Source organism: Panulirus ornatus, chromosome 65 (genome assembly GCF_036320965.1).
Source record: "Panulirus ornatus isolate Po-2019 chromosome 65, ASM3632096v1, whole genome shotgun sequence".
NCBI lineage: Eukaryota > Metazoa > Arthropoda > Malacostraca > Decapoda > Palinuridae > Panulirus > Panulirus ornatus.
In genome coordinates, this window is record NC_092288.1 from 26,790,387 (window position 1) to 26,816,105 (window position 25,719).

The 25,719-nt window shown below is 41.8% G+C and overlaps 1 protein-coding gene across 2 annotated transcripts in view; it reads right to left on the reverse strand.

Annotated features, from left to right (window-relative positions):
* Positions 1–25,719, reverse strand: part of Tsf2 (transferrin 2) — a 245,751-nt gene that overhangs the window by 63,628 nt on the left and 156,404 nt on the right. For both annotated transcript variants that reach the window (XM_071657722.1, XM_071657723.1), the window contains exon 13: positions 1,144–1,287. In XM_071657722.1, coding sequence (XP_071513823.1) covers positions 1,144–1,287 — 144 coding nt within the window. The remainder of the gene's footprint in view (positions 1–1,143; positions 1,288–25,719) is intronic.

Below are 25,719 nucleotides of genomic sequence, written 5' to 3' on the forward strand. Positions count from 1 at the left end.
ATAGTTTGTTCACCATATCTAAAGAAGCACAAAGGGCAAATAGAGAAGGTTCAGAAAAGGCTACAAAGATAGTAACAGAATCAAGAGAGGTTAAGTATGGTGAAAAGCTACAGGCTTTAAATTCAGCTAATGGAGATGGTCCAGAGAAGAGAAACAAAGATGGCAAATGAATTAAGAGAGCTTAATTACAGGAAAAGCTAGAGGCTTCAAATTTGCCCATCTTGGAAGAATGATGATTGAATTTTTTTTTTTGAGCAATGTACAGATAGAACAACCAGACGATATGACTAGAAATCATGTTAGAAACTTAAGAAAGACATAAAGTTTTTTAATTGTATAAGAGTGGTGGATGACTGGAATAAAATTAATGAAAACATAGTAAAATGCAAAGAACATTCATATTTTAAAAAGTTGTATGACAGTTGAGAATGTTCAACAGTTAGGGAACTATGAGTGTAAAAATTCCCTCTCCTTTCAGTACAAATAGGTATTTACATCAAACAACTTTGTCTTCTCCTTCTCCTTCTCCTCATCTCCCAAAATGATATTCAAGCATGTTTAGAAGAAAAAGACTCTTTAAAGGATCTCATCAGTACCTTATTGGTAACTTGGGTCTGTACTGGACATTTCATTTCATAATATGGCAATCATTAGAACAAAGTATTAAGCTCTTCATGAATAACTGTGGTTACCAGACTTCACCAACTAAAGATTACACAGAGTGAAATGCAACCCTTGTCATTCCTGTATCATTGATAGTTATTAGTACAGTTTCTTCAAAAATATTCTCGATCCAAGGGATTCTATCCCATCCTTGCTAAACGGTGTAGCAACAGTGTAGCACAGTCTTGGAGCTCCAGGAGCCCATGAAAAAAGGGTCCTGCATACCTGAACCCTTCAGAAAGAGGTCCTAGAGTAAGTATATATAAATCAATAAATCATGGATGAGTTTTCCTTTATGCAAACAATGAGATGCATACAAGAGCTTCCTCACTTAGGTACTGACAAACTCTACACCAGTAAGTGTACAAGTCCCAGCAGCAACATTGAAAATCCTACTGAATTCTAAGTGTTTGTTTCAATATCATTAAAGCAAAATCTAAACATATCTGGACTTCATCATAAACATGAAATAATACCTACCATCTCGACACACAAGCTGGTAATCAGATGTAAGCTGGTTACGGGCCCACCATTCCTTTCGCTTTCCATCGACATTTTCCCATACTGTTGTATGTTTCAAGAATGCTATGTCTCCACCCCCTTCTACAAGACATCTAAAAGCACCTGGAAGTAAATGTCATTAAATGTCATGGGAAGATTTAGCCTCTTTCCAATTTATACTTCCAAAAGATAGAAAAGCAAATCAATTATCTGCTCCTTCTCCAGTCATCTAGAGGAAACCAAGTAAATAATGATCTACAAAACATTCATAGGCATCCTTTCTATGCAATGTAACAAGGAAAACCAATTTTCCAAATTAAAGGTATCTCCAGAGCATAAAGCAAACATACACAGTATTCACTGAATACATTACATTACTAAGTGAGACTTATCTTCATTGTTTCTAAAACCATCATGAACAAAATGTTCCAGCTGAAGAGTTGTCAGTCACTCTCATGATATAACTTCTTCATATCCTTTATTCTAAACAGACTAATAACATTCTATACACTTCAAAAAAACAGGTTTTTCACTTCCTCCTAAATTCGTAAATACTTTCCCTTGCCTTTTCTTTTTCCATTTCATAATTCTCTCTATATTTCAATTAAGGTCCAGCCTTGATGAGGACTTCTGTCCATGACTGGAGCCTTCAACATAAAAAAAAATCTATTCTATGGTCTAAGATTCCATCTCATACTTTCAACAATACTGTCATCTCCAAACCTCTTCCATCATCGTTTCTGCTGCACAGCTATACCCTCATAACAAACCCTATTCTTAACCAAAGACTTAAGTGACTTCTTCAATGCACACATCTTTTTCACAAGTTTGCTGTCCTATAATATGCATATCATTCATTTTTACTTCCTCAAATTGCCCTTGTAAATTTCACAAAATATTCAGTTTTGATGGTTACTGCCCAGCCATCGTACTAGTTATTACTCCTATCCTCCTCTACTAAAGAAAAGCTACTTTTATTCTTCTGGTAATCTTAGCTTTCATCAAGTTTCATACAAAAAATGTAATTTCTAAATTGTACAGCCAAAGAACATCTGTTTGATAGAGCAGTGTCTGTATTCTAAGAGAGTGGAAAATCAAAGAAAGATGAGATATATGAGAAATCAACATGCAGAAAAACCCTCCAAGCTTTAAACAGACTTAAAAAAGAAAACTTGGAACAAGGAGTGATGCAACCCACTTTGCTAAATGCTTAATATGTGATTAAGCAAAAATGTTATAGTAACTTCGTCCCATGAGATAGCAGCAGTCTAGGCCGACACGGCAAAGCCTTCATGCAACAGGAGCTGGGTGGATGGGAACTGACAGGCAGGTGGCTCACTGACAACGAAACTTTACTGCCAATAAAGTGCGAAGAAATCACACTGGTGGAAAATAAGAACCCTGACCAATCAAGATTTTGTTTGAAAATAAAAATAACGAAAATCATGCGCTTATTTCTGCAATACACATGTAAATAACATAAAGAAAAAATGACAAGAAAAATCTTAAGACATAAATCTAAAGAGAATGTGGCTTACAGGATAGACTCCTAGAAACTATAGATTACTATGCAAATCCAACATCCTCCCCACCATAAGAGTATGGTGAGATATTCCTATACTCGGATGAATAAACCTAAATACAAAGTGCACTAGTGCAAAATATACAAAATTAAAAACATACCTGTGTAAACAGAGAAGAGGTAGTAAAAGCTTTGCGGAAGATGAAAGCCAGCAAGGCAGCAGGTTTGGATGGTATTGCATTGGAATTTATTAAAAAGGGGGTGACTGTAATGTTGACCTGGTTGGTAAGGTTATCTAATGTATGTATGATTCATGGTGAGGTGCCTGAGGATTGGCAGAATGCTTGCATAGTGCCATTGTACAAAGGCAAAGGGGATAAAAGTGAGTACTCAAATTACAGAGGTATAAGTTTGTTGAGCATTCCTAGGAAATTATATGGGAAGGTATTGATTGAGAGGAAAAAGGCATGTACGGAGCATCAGACTGGGGAAGAGCAGTGTGGTTTCAGAAGTGGTAGAGGATGTGTGGATCAGGTGTTTGCTTTGAAGAATGTATGTGAGAAATACTTAGAAAAGCAAATGGATTTGTATGTAGCATTTATGGATCTGGAGAAGGCATATGATAGAGCTGATAGAGATGCTCTGTGGAAGGTATTAAGAATATATGGTGTAGGAGGCAAGTTGTTAGAAGCAGTGAAAAGTTTTTATCGAGGATGTAAGGCATGTGTACGTGTAGGAAGAGAGGAAAGTGATTGGTTCTCAGTGAATGTCAGTTTGCAGCAGGGGTGTGTGATGTCTCCATGGTTGTTTAATTTGTTTATGGATGGGGTTGTTAGGGAGGTAAATGCAAGAGTTTTAGAAAGAGGGGCAAGTATGCAGTCTGTTGAGGATGAGAGATCTTGGGAAGTGAGTCAGTTGTTGTTCGCTGATGATACAGCGCTGGTGGCTGATTTGGGTGAGAAACTGCAGAAGCTGGTGACTGAGTTTGGTAAAGTGTGTGAAAGAAGAAAGCTGAGAGTAAATGTGAATAAGAGTAAGGTTATTAGGTACAGTAGGTTTGAGGGACAAGTCAATTGGGAGGTACGTTTGAATGGAGAAAAACTGGAGGAAGTGATATGTTTTAGATATCTGGGAGTGGATTTGGCAGCGGATGGAACCATGGAAGCAGAAGTGAGTCATAGGGTGAGGGGAGCGTTGAAGAATATGTGGAAGTTGAGAACATTATCTCGGAAAGCAAAAATGGGTACGTTTGAAGGAATAGTGGTTCCAACAATGTTATATGGTTGCGAGGCATGGGCTATAGATAGAGTTGTGCAGAGGAGGGTGGATGTGCTGGAAATGAGATGTTTAAGGACAATATGTGGTGTGAGGTGGTTTGATCGAGTAAGTAATAATAGGGTAAGAGAGATGTGTGGTAATAAAAAGAGTGTGGTTGAGAGAGCAGAAGAGGGTGTTTTGAAATGGTTTGGTCACATGGAGAGAATGAGTGAGGAAAGATTGACCAAGAGGATATATGTGTCAGAGGTGGAGGGAATGAGGAGAAGTGGGAGATCAAATTGGAGGTGGAAAGATGGAGTGAAAAAGATTTTGAGTGATCAAGGCCTGAACATGCAGGAGGGTGAAAGGCGTGCAAGGAATAGAGTGAATTGGAACGATCTGGTATACCGGGGTCGACGTGATGTCAATGGATTGAACCAGGGCATGTGAAGCGTCTGGAGTAAACCATGGAAAGTTCTGTGGGGCCTGGATGTGGAAAGGGAGCTGTGGTTTCGGTGCATTATCACATGACAGCTAGAGAATGAGTGTGAACGAATGTGGCCTTCGTTGTCTTTTCCTAGCGCTACCTCACGCACATAAGGGGGGAAGGGGTTGTTATTTCATGTGTGGCGGGGTGGCGATGGGAATGAATAAAGGCAGACAGTGTGAATTATGTACATGTGTATATATGTATATGTCTGTGTGTATATACATATATATATATATACGTTGAGATGTATAGGTATGTATATTTGCTTGTGTGGACATGTATGTATATACATGTGTATGTGGGTGGGTTGGCCATTCTTTCATCTGTTTCCTTGCGCTACCTTACGAACGCGGGAGACAGCGACGAAGCAAAAAATAAATGAAAATAAAAACATCAGTGTAATCATACAAACACTTCAGTTACACATCAAGAACAATCATAAACCCAGTTTCACAGGAGCCTTTACCTCAAATCCCCTACAAGAATGATACACTGTAGGATGTACAACAGGCTGTGTCATTTATATCATTTGCAGCTTCAACAGATGTAGAAGTGACATCAACAACCTGAGATTCACTATCCTCTGTAGTTACATCTCAAGATCATGTAATCTTTGCACGGGCTTACAATTAACTCCCTTAAAAGTTTTAACATTAACACTGCTGATTACATCATCCTTACCAGGAAGTAAGTCAATATTATAACACCTTGAGGCCAGGACAGTCTAAAAATACTGTCTTCCTTAACAAATACAAGAGATCCCTTCTTCAAATCAAATTTAGACAAAACCTTTGATAGTAAGGGCTAGGTTTTGATAGTAAGGGCTAGGTTTTGATAGTAAGGGCTAAGTTAGTTACATACTCATACATCCACAATTTCCAAAATTTATCAAGTTCTTGCTGGCACACATTTTCAGGCACACTTAAATCTTTAGCAGACACTACAATATTGGTCCTTGATCATTTCAAGTTGGAAACCAGCTGTATGTCCAATAGAAAATGGAAGGGTGTCAAGGGATGAGCTGCATCAGGCTTCTCACCAACAAAGGATTAGGGTCTAGAATTTACACAAACTTCTACCTTGTAGAAAGCAGTCTTCAATTCACATCTTGACAAACACTTAACGCCAAGTCTTTTACAGATCTAATCAAACAATCTCATCAGACTCCCCACCAAAAAGCATGAGGAACAATAAATTTCCACTGAAGGGCTAGTGGGACAAAGCACTGTCGCATTTGATTAGAAACACAAACTAAGGTCTTGGCACTATCAGAATAGAAAAAAGAGGGAAGACCTCATCTTGCAGTAAACCTACAAACAGCAAGCATACAGTCAGTCTAAGACAATGAGTCAGTCAGTTTCAAGTGAACAGCTCAAACATCAGCACACATAAATAGCAAATAATACAATTTCTTGGATAACATATTTACACAAAACATAGGCCCTGCATAGTCTAGACCTGTTACAGTGAAAGGTGGGGCAGAGTTGAGTCTCAGTCCTGGAAGGGAAGCTACTTGCAGAATGCTTGCTCTAAAATCATGTCTCCAACAAGCTATACACTCTCTGCACAGTTTTAGCAAGCTTCCTTAGGCCCACAATCACTTCTCAAAGTGGACATGAGAGTAGAAATACCAGCATGTGTAAGAAAACCATGTTGAAAACAAACAAGAAGTTTTGCTACATGACCTGAAGGAATTATAATTGGATGCTTGCCCTCATAACTGATATCGTTAAATTCTAACCAACCTTTCATTCTCAAGAGGCCATCATCACCTAAAATTGGATCAGGCATACTTAAAGAAGAACCTTTATGAAGTGGCTTACCTTGTGTCAAAGCAATGATCTCACAAGAATAATTTCATCTAAGAACATAATAAAACAACTTAGCTTTGTCTAATTCATAATATGATAAGGGACCAGAACAACTGACAGAATGAGGTCTACAATGATTGATAAATCTCATTACCCAAGCAACAATATGAAAAACTTTAAAGAAATTACCCCATCTAGCAATTTCAATCATTACAGGTGAGGGATCCACAGACACAAAAGCAACTTCTCTACTTTCACAGCAATACGGCAATACTCTTCATTAATGGGCAATGTAACCTCATCTTGCTGCATGGGTGTCAAGGAATTAGACAGCCATGCTGGACCATTCAGCCACAGATTACATGATACAATATGTTCAGTACATTCACATCTAGAAATAAGACCTACAGGACTGTCCTTCCCAGGACACTGATGCCAGTGACTAGGTGATGTAAGCCTCTGAATTTCAGTAACTGTATTTGCCACAAACAATTTCCACCTACTGGGATCTCCCTTTATTTTGACAAACACTTTAGAGTCTGTCCAACAATACCAGTGTACACCTTCAGCCAAGCAAAGGGCAGACCTTACAAACACAGACAGTTTTACACAGAGTAAAGCACCAAGCAGTTCCAATCTAGGAAATGAAATTCTTTTGATTAGATATACCCTTCCTCTGGACACAGTAGGAGACACCTTAAAAGAACCATCTTTAGAGGGAATTCTCATGTATATCAGGCACCATACCCTTTCTCAAAGGAATCACCAGAAGCATGAAGTTCTATGGCAGTCAGCAACTTCCATGAAAAAATAGGAAAGTAACAACACTGAATTTTTCATGACAAGAACTTTGATACCCTTTACCCACTTCTAAAATCTAAGAAGTAATTCTTCTGGCAATGTCTCATCCCAAGCAAGACCAAGTCTCCAAACATCTTGAAAGAGAATTTTAGCAGACATAGCAAAAGGACTAATGAGACCAAGAGGATCAAAAAAAATCTAGCAATGACCCTGAGAACAGCTCTTTTTGTACGTGCAAGTTCTTGACGAGTCCCTATTTCTAGACAAGCAAATGAAAAACAGTCAAGAGCCAAGCACCACTACATACCAAGGATCTTTACAGCTTCATGCACAACAAGTTCTAAATTCTCATAGAATTTGCCAGTTAAGGTTTTGCAATTTGAACTCCAATGAGAGTGACATACCAGCCTTAGCCAAAACTGAACTTGCATCATTAAACTTAGCATAACCCTCATCAGCACTATCAGTTCCTGACAACCAATCATCAACATGGAGATTATCAGTTAATTCTTCTTTAGAACTAAGAAATGTTTTAAGATGATATTTAATAGTTGCATTCAAAAGAAAGGGACTACTCTTGTTTCTAAAGGGGACCCAAGCAAATCTCATAGAACAAACACTATCTTCACTCTTCCAAAAACTCTGTGAGCATCTTGGTCCTCTTTCCAAACTTTAATCTGAAGAAATGCTTTTGTTATGTCCCCTGTCAATGCAACCTTCCACCTACTAAACCTTAGAAGAACTACAAGAACAGGTTGAGGGAAGAACCAGATTCTAGACAGCAATTCAAAGAAATGCCATTATAGCCAAGTGCAGAAGCATAAAAAACTGGCCTAACTTTGGTAGAGGTGCTGCTTTCCTGGACAACACGGCAATGAGGAAGGTAGTATGTAGAGTACAAGTTGACCATCTCAATGAAGGAACTTCTTCAGTTATTCCCTCCTGTTCATAACCCTTCAGTACAGCATCATACTCCTCCTTCACCTTAGCATTCTTCTAAAATCTATGATCTAATCCCACTAATATCTTTCTAACAAGTTTTTCATTATTCTGTGGATTACTTTTAGCAGCATTAGATTTCCAAGGTAGAGCAACTTCCTATCTACCATCACTAAACTCTACAGTCTCAGAAAACTTTTTCAGAGCAGGATTAGAAGGAAAATCATTAGAAATGGCTTCCTTTGAATAAATATCAACAGATTCTAAATCCCAAAAGTTTTTTAAAGCTGTTTCAGAAAATCTATTAAACCACAACAGCTGAGAAGTCACACCTTTCTCATTGGTGGAAGCTGTCCATGACCTAGATAAAACCAAACCAAAACCTGACTCTTGAGCTACTAATCCCTCAGCCTTCAAGCACTTGTTAGAAATCATAAATCTCCAACAGGCATCAAGACCCACCAAAATGTTAATTGTTACATGTATACTTTTGACATAATCATCAGCAAACTGCACTGAGTCAAAGGGACTTATTAGATTACATATCAACTGATTATTATCATTTTTATTATTATTTTGCTTTGTCGCTGTCTCCCGCATTTGCGAGGTAGCGCAAGGAAACAGACGAAAGAAATGGCCCAACCCACCCCCATACACATGTATATACACACACGCAAATATACATACCTATACATCTCAATGTACATACACAGACACATACATATATACCCATGCACACAATTCACACTGTTTGCCTTTTTTCATTCCCATCGCCACCTCGCCACACATGGAATACCATCCCCCTCCCCCCTCATATGTGCGAGGTAGCGCTAGGAAAAGACAACAAAGGCCCCATTCGTTCACACTCAGTCTCTAACTGTCATGCAATGATGCCCGAAACCACAGCTCCCTTTCCACATCAAGGCCCCACACAACTTTCCATGGTTTACCCCAGACACTTCACATGCCCTGATTCAATCCACTGACAGCACGTCAACCCCAGTATACCACATCGATCCAATTCACTCTATTCCTTCCACGCCTTTCACCCTCCTGCATGTTCAGGCCCCGATCACTCAAAATCCTTTTCACTTCATCTTTCCACCTCCAATTTGGTCTCCCACTTCTCCTCGTTCCCTCCACCTCCGACACATATATCCTCTTGGTCAATCTTTCATCACTCATTCTCTCCATGTGCCCAAACCATTTCAAAACACCCTCTTCTGCTCTCTCAACCACACTCTTTTTATTTCCACACATCTCTCTTACCCTTACGTTACTTACTCGATCAAACCACCTCACACCACACATTGTCCTCAAGCATCTCATTTCCAGCACATCCACCCTCCTGCGCACAACTCTATCCATAGCCCAAGCCTCGCAACCATACAACATTGTTGGAACCACTATTCCTTCAAACATACCCATTTTTGCTTTCCGAGATAATGTTCTCGACTTCCACACATTCTTCAAGGCTCCCAGGATTTTCGCCCCCTCCCCCACCCTATGATCCACTTCCGCTTCCATGGTTCCATCTGCTGCCAGATCCACTCCCAGATATCTAAAACACTTCACTTCCTCCAGTTTTTCTCCATTCAAACTTACCTCCCAATTGACTTGACCCTCAACCCTACTGTACCTAATAACCTTGCTCTTATTCACATTTACTCTTAACTTTCTTCTTTCACACACTTTACCAAACTCAGTCACCAGCTTCTGCAGTTTCTCACATGAATCAGCCACCAGCGATGTATCATCAGCGAACAACAACTGACTCACTTCCCAAGCTCTCTCATCCACAACAGACTTCATACTTGCCCCTCTTTCCAAAATTCTTGCATTCACCTCCCTAACAACCCCATCCATAAACAAATTAAACAGCCATGGAGACATCACACACCCCTGCCGCAAACCTACATTCACTGAGAACCAATCACTTTCCTCTCTTCCTACACGTACACATCCCTTACATCCTCGATAAAAACTTTTCACTGCTTCTAACAACTTGCCTCCCACACCATATATTCTTAATACCTTCCACACAGCATCTCTATCAACTCTATCATATGCCTTATCCAGATCCATAAATGCTACATACAAATCCATTTGCTTTTCTAAGTATTTCTCACATACATTCTTCAAAGCAAACACCTGATCCACACATCCTCTACCACTTCTGAAACCACACTGCTCTTCCCCAATCTGATGCTCTGTACATGCTTTCACCCTCTCAATCAATACCCTCCCATACAATTTACCAGGAATACTCAACAAACTTACACCTCTGTAATTTGAGCACTCACTCTTATCCCCTTTGCCTTTGTACAATGGCACTATGCACGCATTCTGCCAATCCTCAGGCACCTCACCATGAGTCATACATACATTAAATAACCTTACCAACCAGTCAACAATACAGTCACCCCCTTATTTAATAAATTCCACAGCAATACCATCCAAACCCGCTGCCTTGCCGGCTTTCATCTTCCGCAAAGCTTTTACTACCTCTTCTCTGTTTACCAAATCATTTTCCCTAACCCTCTCACTTTGCACACCACCTCAACCAAAACACCCTATATCTGCCACTCTATCATCAAACACATTCAACAAACCTTCAAAACACTCACTCCATCTCCTTCTCACATCACCACTACTTGTTATCACCTCCCCATTTGCGCCCTTCACTGAAGTTCCCATTTGCTCCCTTGTCTTACGCACTTTATTTACCTCCTTCCAGAACATCTTTTTATTCTCCCTAAAAATGCTACATACAAATCCATTTGCTTTTCTAAGTATTTCTTACATACATTCTTCACAGCAAACACCTGATCCACACATCCTCTACCACTTCTGAAACCACACTGCTCCTCCCCAATCTGATGCTCTGTACATGCCTTCACCCTCTCAATCAATACCCTCCCATATAATTCACCAGGAATACTCAACAAACTTATACCTCTGTAATTTGAGCACTCACTCTTATCCCCTTTGCCTTTGTACAATGGCACTATGCACGCATTCCGCCAATCCTCAGGCACCTCACCATGAGTCATACATACATTAAATAACCTTATCAACCAGTCAATAATACAGTCACCCCCTTTTTTAATAAATTCCACTGCAATACCATCCAAACCTGTTGCCTTGCCGGCTTTCATCTTCCGCAAAGCTTTTACTAACTCTTCTCTGTTTACCAAATCATTTTCCCTAACCCTCTCACTTTGCACACCACCTCGACCAAAACACCCTATATCTGCCACTCTATCATCAAATACAGTCAACAAACCTTCAAAATACTCACTCCATCTCCTTCTCACATCACCACTACTTGTTATCACTTCCCCTTTTGCGCCCTTCACTGAAGTTCCCATTTGCTCCCTTGTCTTACGCACTTTATTTACCTCCTTCCAGAACATCTTTTTATTCTCCCTAAAATTTAATGATACTCTCTCACCCCAACTCTCATTTGCCCTCTTTTTAACCTCTTGCACCTTTCTCTTGACCTCCTCTCTCTTTCTTTTATACATCTCCCACTCAATTGCATTTTTTCCCTGCAAAAATCGTCCAAATGCCTCTCTCTTCTCTTTCACTAATAATCTTACTTCTTCATCCCACCACTCACTACCCTTTCTAATCAACCCACCTCCCACACTTCTTATGCCACAAGCATCTTTTGCGCAATCCATCACTGATTCCCTAAATACATCCCATTCCTCCCCCACTCCCCTTACTTCCATTATTCTCACCTTTTTCCATTCTGTACTCAGTCTCTCCTGGTACTTCCTCACACAAGTCTCATTCCCAAGCTCACTTACTCTCACCACCCTCTTCACCCCAACATTCACTCTTCTTTTCTGAAAACCCATACAAATCTTCACCATAGCCTCCACAAGATAATGATCAGACATCCCTCCAGTTGCACCTCTCAGCACATTAACATCCAAAAGTCTCTCTTTCGTGCGCCTGTCAATTAACACGTAATCCAATAACGCTCTCTGGCCATCGCTCCTACTTACATACGTATACTTATGTATATCTCACTTTTTAAACCAGGTATTCCCAAACACCAGTCCTTTTTCAGCACATAAATCTACAAGCTCTTCACCATTTCCATTTACAACACTGAACACCCCATGTATACCAATTCTTCCCTCAACTGCCATGTTACTCACCTTTGCATTCAAATCACCCGTCACTAGATATATATATATATATATATATATATATATATATATATATATATATTTCTTTCATACTATTCGCCATTTCCCGCATTAGCGAGGTAGTGTTAAGAACAGAGGACTGGGCCTTTGAGGGAATATCCTTATCTGGCCCCCTTCTCTGTTACTTCTTTGGGGGAAAAAAAAAAAAAACAAGAGGGGAGGATTTTGAGCAACCCACTCCCTTCCCTTTTGGTCGCCTTCTACGACATGCAGGGTATACGAGGGAAGTATTCTTTCTCCCCTATCCCCAGGGATAGTTGATTAGAAAGGGTAGTGAGTGGTGGGTTGAAGAAGTAAGAATATTAGTGAAAGAGAAGACAGAGGCATTTGGACGATTTTTGCAGGGAAAAAATGCAATTGAGTGGGAGATGTATAAAAGAAAGAGACAGGAGGTCAAGAGAAAGGTGCAAGAGGTGAAAAAGAGGGCAAATGAGAGTTGGGGTGAAAGACTATCAGTAAATTTTAGGGAGAAAAAAAAGATGTTCTAGAGGGAGGTAAATAAAGTGCATAAGACAAGGGAGCAAATGGGAACTTCAGTGAAGGGGGCTAATGGGGAGGTGATAACAAGTAGTGGTGACGTGAGAAGGAGATGGAGTGAGTATCTTGAAGGTTTGTTAAATGTGTTTGATGTTATAGTGGCAGATACAGGGTGCTTTGGTCGAGGTGGTGTGCAAAGTGAGAGGGTTAGGGAAAATGATTTGGTAAACAGAGAAGAGGTAGTAAAAGCTTTGCGGAAGATGAAAGCCGGCAAGGCAGCAGGTTTGGATGGTATTGCAGTGGAATCTATTAAAAAAGGGGGTGACTGTATTGTTGACTGGTTGCTAAGGTTATCTAATGTATGTATGACTCATGGTGAGGTGCCTGAGGATTGGCAGAATGCGTGCATAGTGCCATTGTACAAAGGCAAAGGGGATATGAGTGAGTGCTCAAATTACAGAGATATAAGTTAGTTGAGTATTCCTGGGAAATTATATGGGAGGGTATTGATTGAGAGGGTGAAGGCATGTACAGAGCATCAGATTGGGGAAGAGCAGTGTGGTTTCAGAAGTGGTAGAGGATGTGTGGATCAGGTGTTTGCTTTGAAGAATGTATGTGAGAAATACTTAGAAAAGCAAATGGATTTGTATGTAGCGTTTATGGATCTGGAGAAGGCATATGATAGAGTTGATAGAGATGCTCTGTGGAAGGTATTAAGAATATATGGTGTAGGAGGCAATTTGCTAGAAGCAGTAAAAAGTTTTTGTCGAGGATGTAAGGCATGTGTACGTGTAGGAGGAGAGGAAAGTGATTCGTTCTCAGTGAATGTAGGTTTGCGGCAGGGGTGTGTCATGTCTCCATGGCTGTTTAATTTGTTTATGGATGGGGTTGTTAGGGAGGTGAATGCAAGAGTTTTGGAAAGAGGGGCAAGTATGAAGTCTGTTGTGGATGAGAGAGCTCGGGAAGTGAGTCACTTGTTGTTCGCTGATGATACAGCGCTGGTGGCTGATTCATGTGAGAAACTGCAGAAGCTGGTGACTGAGTTTGGTAAAGTGTGTGAAAGAAAAAAGTTAAGAGTAAATGTGAATAAGAGCAAGGTTATTAGGTACAGTAGGGTTGAGGGTCAAGTCAATTGGGAGGTAAGTTTGAATGGAGAAAAACTGGAGGAAGTAAAGTGTTTTAGATATCTGGGAAAGGATCTGGCAGTGGATGGAACCATGGAAGCGGAAGTGAATCATAGGGTGGGGGAGGGGGCGAAAATCCTGGGAGCCTTGAAGAATGTTTGGAAGTCGAGAACATTATCTCGGAAAGCAAAAATTGGTATGTTTGAAGGAATAGTGGTTCCAACAATATTGTATGGTTGCGAGGCGTGGGCTATGGATAGAGTTGTGCGCAGGAGGGTGGATGTGCTGGGAATGAGATGTTTGAGAACAATGTGTGGTGTGAGGTGGTTTGATCGAGTAAATAATGTAAGGGTAAGAGAGATGTGTGGAAATAAAAAGAGCGTGGTTGAGAGAGCAGAAGAGGGTGTTTTGAAATGGTTTGGGCACATGGAGAGAATGAGTGAGGAAAGATTGACCAAGAGGATATATGTGTCGGAGGTGGTGGGCACGAGGAAAAGTGGGACACGAAATTGGAGGTGGAAAGATGGAGTGAAAAAAACTTTGAGTGATCGGGGCCTGAACATGCAGGAGGGTGAAAGGCGTGCAAGGAATAGAGTGAATTGGATCGATGTGGTATACTGGTGTTGACTTGCTATCAGTGGATTGAATCAGGGCATGTGAAGCGTCTGGGGTAAACCATGGATAGTTGTGTGGGGCCTGGATGTGGAAAGGGAGCTGTGGTTTCGGGCATTATTGCATGACAGCTAGAGACTGAGTGTGAACGAATGGGGCCTTTGCTGTCTTTTCCTAGCGCTACCTCGCACACATGAGGGGGGAGGGGGATGGTATTCCATGTGTGGCGAGGTGGCGATGGGAATGAATAAAGGCAGACAGTGTGAATTCTGTGCATGGGGATATATGTATGTGTCTGTGTGTGTATATATATGTGTACATGAGATGTATAGGTATGTATATTTGCGTGTGTGGACGTGTATGTAGATACATGTGTATGGGGGTGGGTTGGGCCATTTCTTTCGTCTGTTTTCTTGCGCTACCTCGCAAACGCGGGAGACAGCGACAAAGTATATATATATATATGAGTAATGTGGCAGTTGAGGGAATAATTGGTATACATGGGGTGTTCAGTGTTGTAAATGGAAATGGTGAAGAGCTTTTAGATTTATGTGCGGAAAAAGGACTGGTGATTGGGAAAAACTGGTTTAAAAAGCGAGATATACATAAGTATACGTAATTAGGAGAGATGGCCAGAGAGCGTTATTGGATTACGTGTTAATTGACAGGCGCGCGAAAGAGAGACTTTTGGATGTTAATATGCTGAGAGGTGCAACTGGAGGGATGTCTGACCATTATCTTGTGGAGGCTAAGGTGAAGATTTGTATGGGTTTTCAGAAAAGAAGAGTGAATGTTGGGGTGAAGAAGGTGGTGAGAGTAAGTGAGCTTGGGAAGGAGACTTGTGTGAGGAAGTACCAGGAGAGACTGAGTACAGAATGGAAAAAGGTGAGAACAATGGAAGTAAGGGGAGTGGGGGAGGAATGGGATGTATTTAGGGAATCAGTGATGGATTGCGCACAAGATGCTTGTGGCATGAGAAGAGTGGAAGGTGGGTTGATTAGAAAGGGTAGTGAGTGGTGGGATGAAGAAGTAAGATTATTAGTGAAAGAGAAGAGAGAGGCATTTGAACGATTTTTGCAGGGAAAAAATGCAATTGAGTGGGAGATGTATAAAAGAAAGAGACAGGAGGTCAAGAGAAAGGTGCAAGAGGTGAAAAAAAGGGCAAATGAGAGTTGGGGTGAGAGAGTATCATTAAATTTTAGGGAGAATAAAAAGATGTTCTGGAAGGAGGTAAATAAAGTGCGTAAGACAAGGGAGCAAATGGGAAATTCAGTGAAGGGCGCAAAAGGGGAGGTGATAACAAGTATTGGTGATGTGAGAAGGAGATGGAGTGAGCATTTTGAAGGTTTGTTGAATGTGTTTAATGACAGAGTGGCAGATATAGGGTGTTTTGGTCGAGGTGGTGTGCAAAGTGAGAGGGTTAGGGAAAATGATTTGGTAAACAGAGAAGAGGTAGTAAAAGCTTTGCGGAAGATGAAAGCCAGCAAGGCAGCAGGTTTGGATGGTATTGCAGTGGAATTTATTAAAAAAGGGGGTGACTGTATTATTGACTAGTTGGTAAGGTTATTCAATGAATGTATGACTGATGGTGAGGTGCCTGAGGATTGGCAGAATGCGTGCATAGTGCCATTGTACAAAGGCAAAGGGGATAAGAGTGAGTGCTCAAATTACAGAGGTATAAGTTTGTTGAGTATTATTGGTAAATTATATGGGAGGGTATTGATTGAGAGGGTGAAGGCATGTACAGAGCATGAGATTGGGGAAGAGCAGTGTGGTTTCAGAAGTGGTAGAGGATGTGTGGATCAGGTGTTTGCTTTGAAGAATGTATGTGAGAAATACTTAGAAAAGCAAATGGATTTGTATGTAGCATTTATGGACCTGGAGAAGGCATGTGATAGAGTTGATAGAGATGCTCTGTGGAAGGCATTAAGAATATATGGTGTGGGAGGCAAGTTGTTAGAAGCAGTGAAAAGTTTTTATCGAAGATGTAAGGCATGTGTACATGTGGGAAGAGAGGAAAGTGTTTTAGATATCTGGGAGTGGATCTGGCAGCGGATGGAACCATGGAAGCGGAAGTGGATCATAGGGTGGGGGAGGGGGCGAAAATTCTGGGGGCCTTGAAGAATGTGTGGAAGTCGAGAACATTATCTCGGAAAGCAAAAATGGGTATGTTTGAAGGAATAGTGGTTCCAACAATGTTGTATGGTTGCGAGGCGTGGGCTATGGATAGAGTTGTGCGCAGGAGGATGGATGTGCTGGAAATGAGATGTTTGAGGACAATGTGTGGTGTGAGGTGGTTTGATCGAGTAAGTAACGTAAGGGTAAGAGAGATGTGTGGAAATAAAAAGAGCGTGGTTGAGAGAGCAGAAGAGGGTGTTTTGAAGTGGTTTGGGCACATGGAGAGGACGAGTGAGGAAAGATTGACCAAGAGGATATATGTGTCGGAGGTGGAGGGAGCAAGGAGAAGAGGGAGACCAAATTGGAGGTGGAAAGATGGAGTGAAAAAGATTTTGTGTGATCGGGGCCTGAACATGCAGGAGGGTGAAAGGAGGGCAAGGAATAGAGTGAATTGGAGCGATGTGGTATACCGGGGTTGACGTGCTGTCAGTGGATTGAATCAAGGCATGTGAAGCGTCTGGGGTAAACCATGGAAGGCTGTGTAGGTATGTATATTTGCGTGTGTGGACGTATATATATACATGTGTATGGGTGGGGGGGGTTGGGCCATTTCTTTCGTCTGTTTCCTTGCGCTACCTTGCAAACGCGGGAGAAAGCGACAAAGTATAAAAAAAAAAAATATATATATATATATATATATATATATATATATATATATATATATTTTTTTTTTTTTTTTTTTTTTTTTTTATTATACTTTGTCGCTGTCTCCCGCGTTTGCGAGGTAGCGCAAGGAAACAGACGAAAGAAATGGCCCAACCCCCCCCCCATACACATGTATATACATACGTCCACACACGCAAATATACATACCTACACAGCTTTCCATGGTTTACCCCAGACGCTTCACATGCCCTGCTTCAATCCACTGACAGCACGTCAACCCCGGTATACCACATCGCTCCAATTCACTCTATTCCTTGCCCTCCTTTCACCCTCCTGCATGCTCAGGCCCCGATCACACAAAATCTTTTTCACTCCATCTTTCCACCTCCAATTTCGTCTCCCTCTTCTCCTTGTTCCCTCCACCTCCGACACATATATCCTCTTGGTCAATCTTTCCTCACTCATCCTCTCCATGTGCCCAAACCACTTCAAAACACCCTCTTCTGCTCTCTCAACCACGCTCTTTTTATTTCCACACATCTCTCTTACCCTTACGTTACTCACTCGATCAAACCACCTCACACCACACATTGTCCTCAAACATCTCATTTCCAGCACATCCATCCTCCTGCGCACAACTCTATCCATAGCCCACACCTCACAACCATACAACATTGTTGGAACCACTATTCCTTCAAACAGACCCATTTTTGCTTTCCGAGATAATGTTCTCGACTTCCACACATTCTTCAAGGCCCCCAGGATTTTCGCCCCCTCCCCCACCCTATGATCCACTTCCGCTTCCATGGTTCCATCCGCTGCCAGATCCACTCCCAGATATCTAAAACACTTCACTTCCTCCAGTTTTTCTCCATTCAAACTCACCTCCCAATTGACTTGACCCTCAACCCTACTGTACCTAATAACCTTGCTCCTATTCACATTTACTCTTAACTTTCTTCTTCCACACACTTTTCCAAACTCAGTCACCAGCTTCTGCAGTTTCTCACATGAATCAGCCACCAGCGCTGTATCATCAGCGAACAACAACTGACTCACTTCCCAAGCTCTCTCATCCCCAACAGACTTCATACTTGCCCCTCTTTCCAAAACTCTTGCATTTACCTCCCTAACAACCCCATCCATAAACAAATTAAACAACCAAGGAGACATCACACACCCCTGCCGCAAACCTACATTCACTGAGAACCAATCACTTTCCTCTCTTCCTACACGTACACATGCCTTACATCCTCGATAAAAACTTTTCACTGCTTCTAACAACTTTCCTCCCACACCATATATTCTTAATACCTTCCACAGAGCATCTCTATCAACTCTATATATATATATACATATATTTTTTTTTTTTTTTTTTGCTTTGTCACTGCCTCCCGCGTTTGCGAGGTAGAGCAAGGAAACAGACGAAAGAAATGGCCCAACCCACCCCCATACACATGCCTTGATTCAATCCACTGACAGCACGTCAACCCCGGTATACCACATCGCTCCAATTCACTCTATTCTTTGCCCTCCTTTCACCCTCCTGCATGTTCAGGCCCCGATCACACAAAATCTTTTTCACTCCATCTTTCCACCTCCAATTTGGTCTCCCTCTTCTCCTCGTTCCCTCCACCTCCGACACATATATCCTCTTGGTCAATCTTTCCTCACTCATTCTCTCCATGTGACCAAACCATTTCAAAACACCCTCTTCTGCTCTCTCAACCACGCTCTTTTTCTTTCCACACATCTCTCTTACCCTTACGTTACTTACTCGATCAAACCACCTCACACCACACATTGTCCTTAAACATCTCATTTCCAGCACATCCATCCTCCTGCGCACAAGTCTATCCATAGTCCACGCCTCGCAACCATACAACATTGTTGGAACCACTATTCCTTCAAACACACCCACCCCTGCTTTCCGAGACAACGTTCTCGACCTCCACACATTCTTCAAGGCTCCCAGAATTTTCGCCCCCTCCCCCACCCTATGATCCACCCTATATATATATATATATATATATATATATTATTTTATTTATATTATTATACTTTGTCGCTGTCTCCCGCGTTTGCGAGGTAGCGCAAGGAAACAGACGAAAGAAATGGCCCAACCCCCCCCATACACCTGTATATACATACGTCCACACATGCAAATATACATACCTACACAGCTTTCCATGGTTTACCCCAGACGCTTCACATGCCCCGATTCAATCCACTGACAGCACGTCAACCCCGGTATACCACATCGCTCCAATTCACTCTATTCCTTGCCCTCCTTTCACACTCCTGCATGTTCAGGCCCCGATCACACAAAATCTTTTTCACTCCATCTTTCCACCTCCAATTTGGTCTCCCTCTTCTCCTCGTTCCCTCCACCTCCGACACATATATCCTCTTGGTCAATCTTTCCTCACTCATTCTCTCCATGTGCCTAAACCATTTCAAAACACCCTCTTCTGCTCTCTCAACCACGCTCTTTTTATTTCCACACATCTCTCTCACCCTTACGTTACTTACTCGATCAAACCACCTCACACCACACATTGTCCTCAAACATCTCATTTCCAGCACATCCATCCTCCTGCACACAACTCTATCCATAGCCCACACCTCGCAACCATACAACATTGTTGGAACCACTATTCCTTCAAACATACCCATTTTTGCTTTCCGAGATAATGTTCTCGACTTCCACACATTCTTCAAGGCCCCCAGAATTTTCGCCCCCTCCCCCACCCTATGATCCACTTCCGCTTCCATGGTTCCATCCGCTGCCAGATCCACTCCCAGATATCTAAAACACTTCACTTCCTCCAGTTTTTCTCCATTCAAACTCACCTCCCAATTGACTTGACCCTCAACCCTACTGTACCTAATAACCTTGCTCTTATTCACATTTACTCTTAACTTTCTTCTTCCACACACTTTACCAAACTCAGTCACCAGCTTCTGCAGTTTCTCACATGAATCAGCCACCAGCGCTGTATCATCAGCGAACAACAACTGACTCACTTCCCAAGCTCTCTCATCCCCAACAGACTTCATACTTGCCCCTCTTTCCAAAACTCTTGCATTTACCTCCCTAACAACCCCATCCATAAACAAATTAAACAACCATGGAGACATCACAAACCCCTGCCGCAAACCTACATTCACTGAGAACCAATCACTTTCCTCTCTTCCTACACGTACACATGCCTTACATCCTCGATAAAAACTTTTCACTGCTTCTACCAACTTTCCTCCCACACCATATATTCTTAATACCTTCCACAGAGCATCTCTATCAACTCTATCATATGCCTTCTCCAGATCCATAAATGCTACATACAAATCCATTTGCTTTTCTAAGTATTTCTCACATACATTCTTCAAAGCAAACACCTGATCCACACATCCTCTACCACTTCTGAAACCACACTGCTCTTCCCCAATCTGATGCTCTGTACATGCCTTCACCCTCTCAATCAATACCCTCCCATATAATTTACCAGGAATACTCAACAAACTTATACCTCTGTAATTTGAGCACTCACTCTTATCCCCTTTGCCTTTGTACAATGGCACTATGCACGCATTCCGCCAATCCTCAGGCACCTCACCATGAGTCATACATACATTAAATAACCTTACCAACCAGTCAACAATACAGTCACCACCTTTTTTAATAGGGGAGAAAGAATACTTCCCACGTATTCCCTGCGTGTCGTAGAAGGCGACTAAAACGGGAGGGAGCAGGTGGCTGGAAATCCTCCCCTCTCGTTTTTTTTTAATTTTCCAAAAGAAGGAACAGAGAAGGGGGCCAGGTGAGGATTTTCCCTCTAAGGCCCAGTCCTCTGTTCTTAACGCTACCTCGCAAATGCGGGAAATGGCGAATTGTATGAAAAAAAATATATATATATATATATATATATATATATATATATATATATATATATATTTTTTTTTTTTTTATACTTTGTCGCTGTCTCCCGCGTTTGCGAGGTAGCGCAAGGAAACAGACGAAAGAAATGGCCCAACCCCCCCCCCATACACATGTATATACATACGTCCACACACGCAAATATACATACCTACACAGCTTTCCATGGTTTTCCCCAGACGCTTCACATGCCTTGATTCAATCCACTGACAGCACGTCAACCCCGGTATACCACATCGCTCCAATTCACTCTATTCCTTGCCCTCCTTTCACCCTCCTGCATGTTCAGGCCCCGATCACACAAAATCTTTTTCACTCCATCTTTCCACCTCCAATTTGGTCTCCCTCTTCTCCTCGTTCCCTCCACCTCCGACACATATATCCTCTTGGTCAATCTTTCCTCACTCATTCTCTCCATGTGCCCAAACCACTTCAAAACACCCTCTTCTGCTCTCTCAACCACGCTCTTTTTATTTCCACACATCTCTCTTACCCTTACGTTACTCACTCGATCAAACCACCTCACACCACACATTGTCCTCAAACATCTCATTTCCAGCACATCCATCCTCCTGCGCACAACTCTATCCATAGCCCACGCCTCGCAACCATACAACATTGTTGGAACCACTATTCCTTCAAACATACCCATTTTTGCTTTCCGAGATAATGTTCTCGACTTCCACACATTCTTCAAGGCCCCCAGAATTTTCGCCCCCTCCCCCACCCTATGATCCACTTCCCCTTCCATGGTTCCATCCGCTGCCAGATCCACTCCCAGATATCTAAAACACTTCACTTCCTCCAGTTTTTCTCCATTCAAACTCACCTCCCAATTGACTTGACCCTCAACCCTACTGTACCTAATAACCTTGCTCTTATTCACATTTACTCTTAACTTTCTTCTTCCACACACTTTACCAAACTCAGTCACCAGCTTCTGCAGTTTCTCACATGAATCAGCCACCAGCGCTGTATCATCATCGAACAACAACTGACTCACTTCCCAAGCTCTCTCATCCCCAACAGACTTCATACTTGCCCCTCTTTCCAAAACTCTTGCATTTACCTCCCTAACAACCCCATCCATAAACAAATTAAACAACCATGGAGACATCACACACCCCTGCCGCAAACCTACATTCACTGAGAACCAATCACTTTCCTCTCTTCCTACACGTACACATGCCTTACATCCTCGATAAAAACTTTTCACTGCTTCTAACAACTTTCCTCCCACACCATATATTCTTAATACCTTCCACAGAGCATCTCTATCAACTCTATCATATGCCTTCTCCAGATCCATAAATGCTACAAACAAATCCATTTGCTTTTCTAAGTATTTCTCACATACATTCTTCAAAGAAAACACCTGATCCACACATCCTCTACCACTTCTGAAACCACACTGCTCTTCCCCAATCTGATGCTCTGTACATGCCTTCACCCTCTCAATCAATACCCTCCCATATAATTTACCAGGAATACTCAACAAACTTATACCTCTGTAATTTGAGCACTCACTCTTATCCCCTTTGCCTTTGTACAATGGCACTATGCACGCATTCCGCCAATCCTCAGGCACCTCACCATGAGTCATACATACATTAAATAACCTTACCAACCAGTCAACAATACAGTCACCCCCTTTTTTAATAAATTCCACTGCAATACCATCCAAACCTGCTGCCTTGCCGGCTTTCATCTTCCGCAAAGCTTTCACTACCTCTTCTCTGTTTACCAAATCATTTTCCCTAACCCTCTCACTTTGCACACCACCTCGACCAAAACACCCTATATCTGCCACTCTATCATCAAACACATTCAACAAACCTTCAAAATACTCACTCCATCTCCTTCTCACATCACCACTACTTGTTATCACCTCCCCATTTGCGCCCTTCACTGAAGTTCCCATTTGCTCCCTTGTCTTACGCACTTTATTTACCTCCTTCCAGAACATCTTTTTATTCTCCCTAAAATTTAATGATACTCTCTCACCCCAACTCTCATTTGCCCTTTTTTTCACCTCTTGCACCTTTCTCTTGACCTCCTGTCTCTTTCTTTTATACATCTCCCACTCAATTGCATTTTTTCCCTGCAAAAATCGTCCAAATGCCTCTCTCTTCTCTTTCACTAATACTCTTACTTCTTCATCCCACCACTCACTACCCTTTCTAATCAACCCACCTCCCACTCTTCTCATGCCACAAGCATCTTTTGCGCAATCCATCACTGATTCCCTAAATACATCCCATTCCTCCCCCCCTCCTCTATATATATATATATATATATATATATATATAGAGGGGACGGGAGCGGGGGGCCAGAAATCCTCCCCTCCTTGTATTTTTTTTTAACTTTCTAAAATGGGAAACAGAAGAAGGAGTCACGCGGGGAGTGCTCATACTCCTCGAAGGCTCAGATTGGGGTGCATAAATGTGTGTGGATGTAACCAAGATGTGAAAAAAGGAGAGATAGGTAGTATGTTTGAGGAAAGGAACCTGGATGTTTTGGCTCTGAGTGAAACGAAGCTCAAGGGTGAAGGGGAAATGTGGTTTGGGAATGTCTTGGGAGTAAAGTCAGGGGTTAGTGAGAGGACAAGAGCAAGGGAAGGAGTAGCAGTACTCCTGAAACAGGAGTTGTGGGAGTACGTGATAGAATGTAAGAAAGTAAATTCTCGATTAATATGGGTAAAACTGAAAGTTGATGGAGAGAGATGGGTGATTATTGGTGCATATGCACCTGGGCATGAGAAGAAAGATCATGAGAGGCAAGTGTTTTGGGAGCAGCTGAATGAGTGTGTTAGTGGTTTTGATGCATGAGACCGGGTTATAGTGATGGGTGATTTGAATGCAAAGGTGAGTAATGTGGCAGTTGAGGGAATAATTGGTATACATGGGGTGTTCAGTGTTGTAAATGGAAATGGTGAAGAGCTTGTAGATTTATGTGCTGAAAAAGGACTGATGATTGGGAATACCTGGTTTAAAAAGCGAGATATACATAAGTATACTTATGTAAGTAGGAGAGATGGCCAGAGAGCGTTATTGGATTACGTGTTAATTGACAGGCGCGCGAAAGAGAGACTTTTGGATGTTAATGTGCTGAGAGGTGCAACTGGAGGGATGTCTGATCATTATCTTGTGGAGGCTAAGGTGAAGATTTGTATGGGTTTTCAGAAAAGAAGAGTGAATGTTGGGGTGAAGAGGGTGGTGAGAGTAAGTGAGCTTGGGAAGGAGACTTGTGTGAGGAAGTACCAGGAGAGACTGAGTACAGAATGGAAAAAGGTGAGAACAATGGAAGTAAGGGGAGTGGGGGAGGAATGGGATGTATTTAGGGAATCAGTGATGGATTGCGCAAAAGATGCTTGTGGCATGAGAAGAGTGGGAGGTGGGTTGATTAGAAAGGGTAGTGAGTGGTGGGATGAAGAAGTAAGAGTATTAGTGAAAGAGAAGAGAGAGGCATTTGGACGATTTTTGCAGGGAAAAAATGCAGTTGAGTGGGAGACGTATAAAAGAAAGAGACAGGAGGTCAAGAGAAAGGTGCAAGAGGTGAAAAAAAGGGCAAATGAGAGTTGGGGTGAGAGAGTATCATTAAATTTTAGGGAGAATAAAAAGATGTTCTGGAAGGAGGTAAATAAAGTGCGTAAGACAAGGGAGCAAATGGGAACTTCAGTGAAGGGCGCAAATGGGGAGGTGATAACAAGTAGTGGTGATGTGAGAAGGAGATGGAGTGAGTATTTTGAAGGTTTGTCGAATGTGTTTGATGATAGAGTGGCAGATATAGGGTGTTTTGGTCGAGGTGGTGTGCAAAGTGAGAGGGTTAGGGAAAATGATTTGGTAAACAGAGAAGAGGTAGTAAAAGCTTTGCGGAAGATGAAAGCCGGCAAGGCAGCAGGTTTGGATGGTATTGCAGTGGAATTTATTAAAAAAGGGGGTGACTGTATTGTTGACTGGTTGGTAAGGTTATTTAATGTATGTATGACTCACAGTGAGGTGCCTGAGGATTGGCGGAATGCGTGCATAGTGCCATTGTACAAAGGCAAAGGGGATAAGAGTGAGTGCTCAAATTACAGAGGTATAAGTTTGTTGAGTATTCCTGGTAAATTATATGGGAGGGTATTGATTGAGAGGGTGATGGCATGTACAGAGCATCAGATTGGGGAAGAGCAGTGCGGTTTCAGAAGTGGTAGAGGATGTGTGGATCAGGTGTTTGCTTTGAAGAATGTATGTGAGAAACACTTAGAAAAGCAAATGGATTTGTATGTAGCTTTTATGGATCTGGAGAAGGCATATGATAGAGTTGATAGAGATGCTCTGTGGAAGGTATTAAGAATATATGGTGTGGGAGGTAAGTTGTTAGAAGCAGTGAAAAGTTTTTATCGAGGATGTAAGGCATGTGTACGTGTAGGAAGAAAGGAAAGTGATTGGTTCTCAGTGAATGTAGGTTTGCGGCAGGGGTGTGTGATGTCTCCATGGTTGTTTAATTTGTTTATGGATGGGGTTGTTAGGGAGGTGAATGCAAGAGTTTTGGAAAGAGGGGCAAGTATGAAGTCTGTTGTGGATGAGAGAGCTT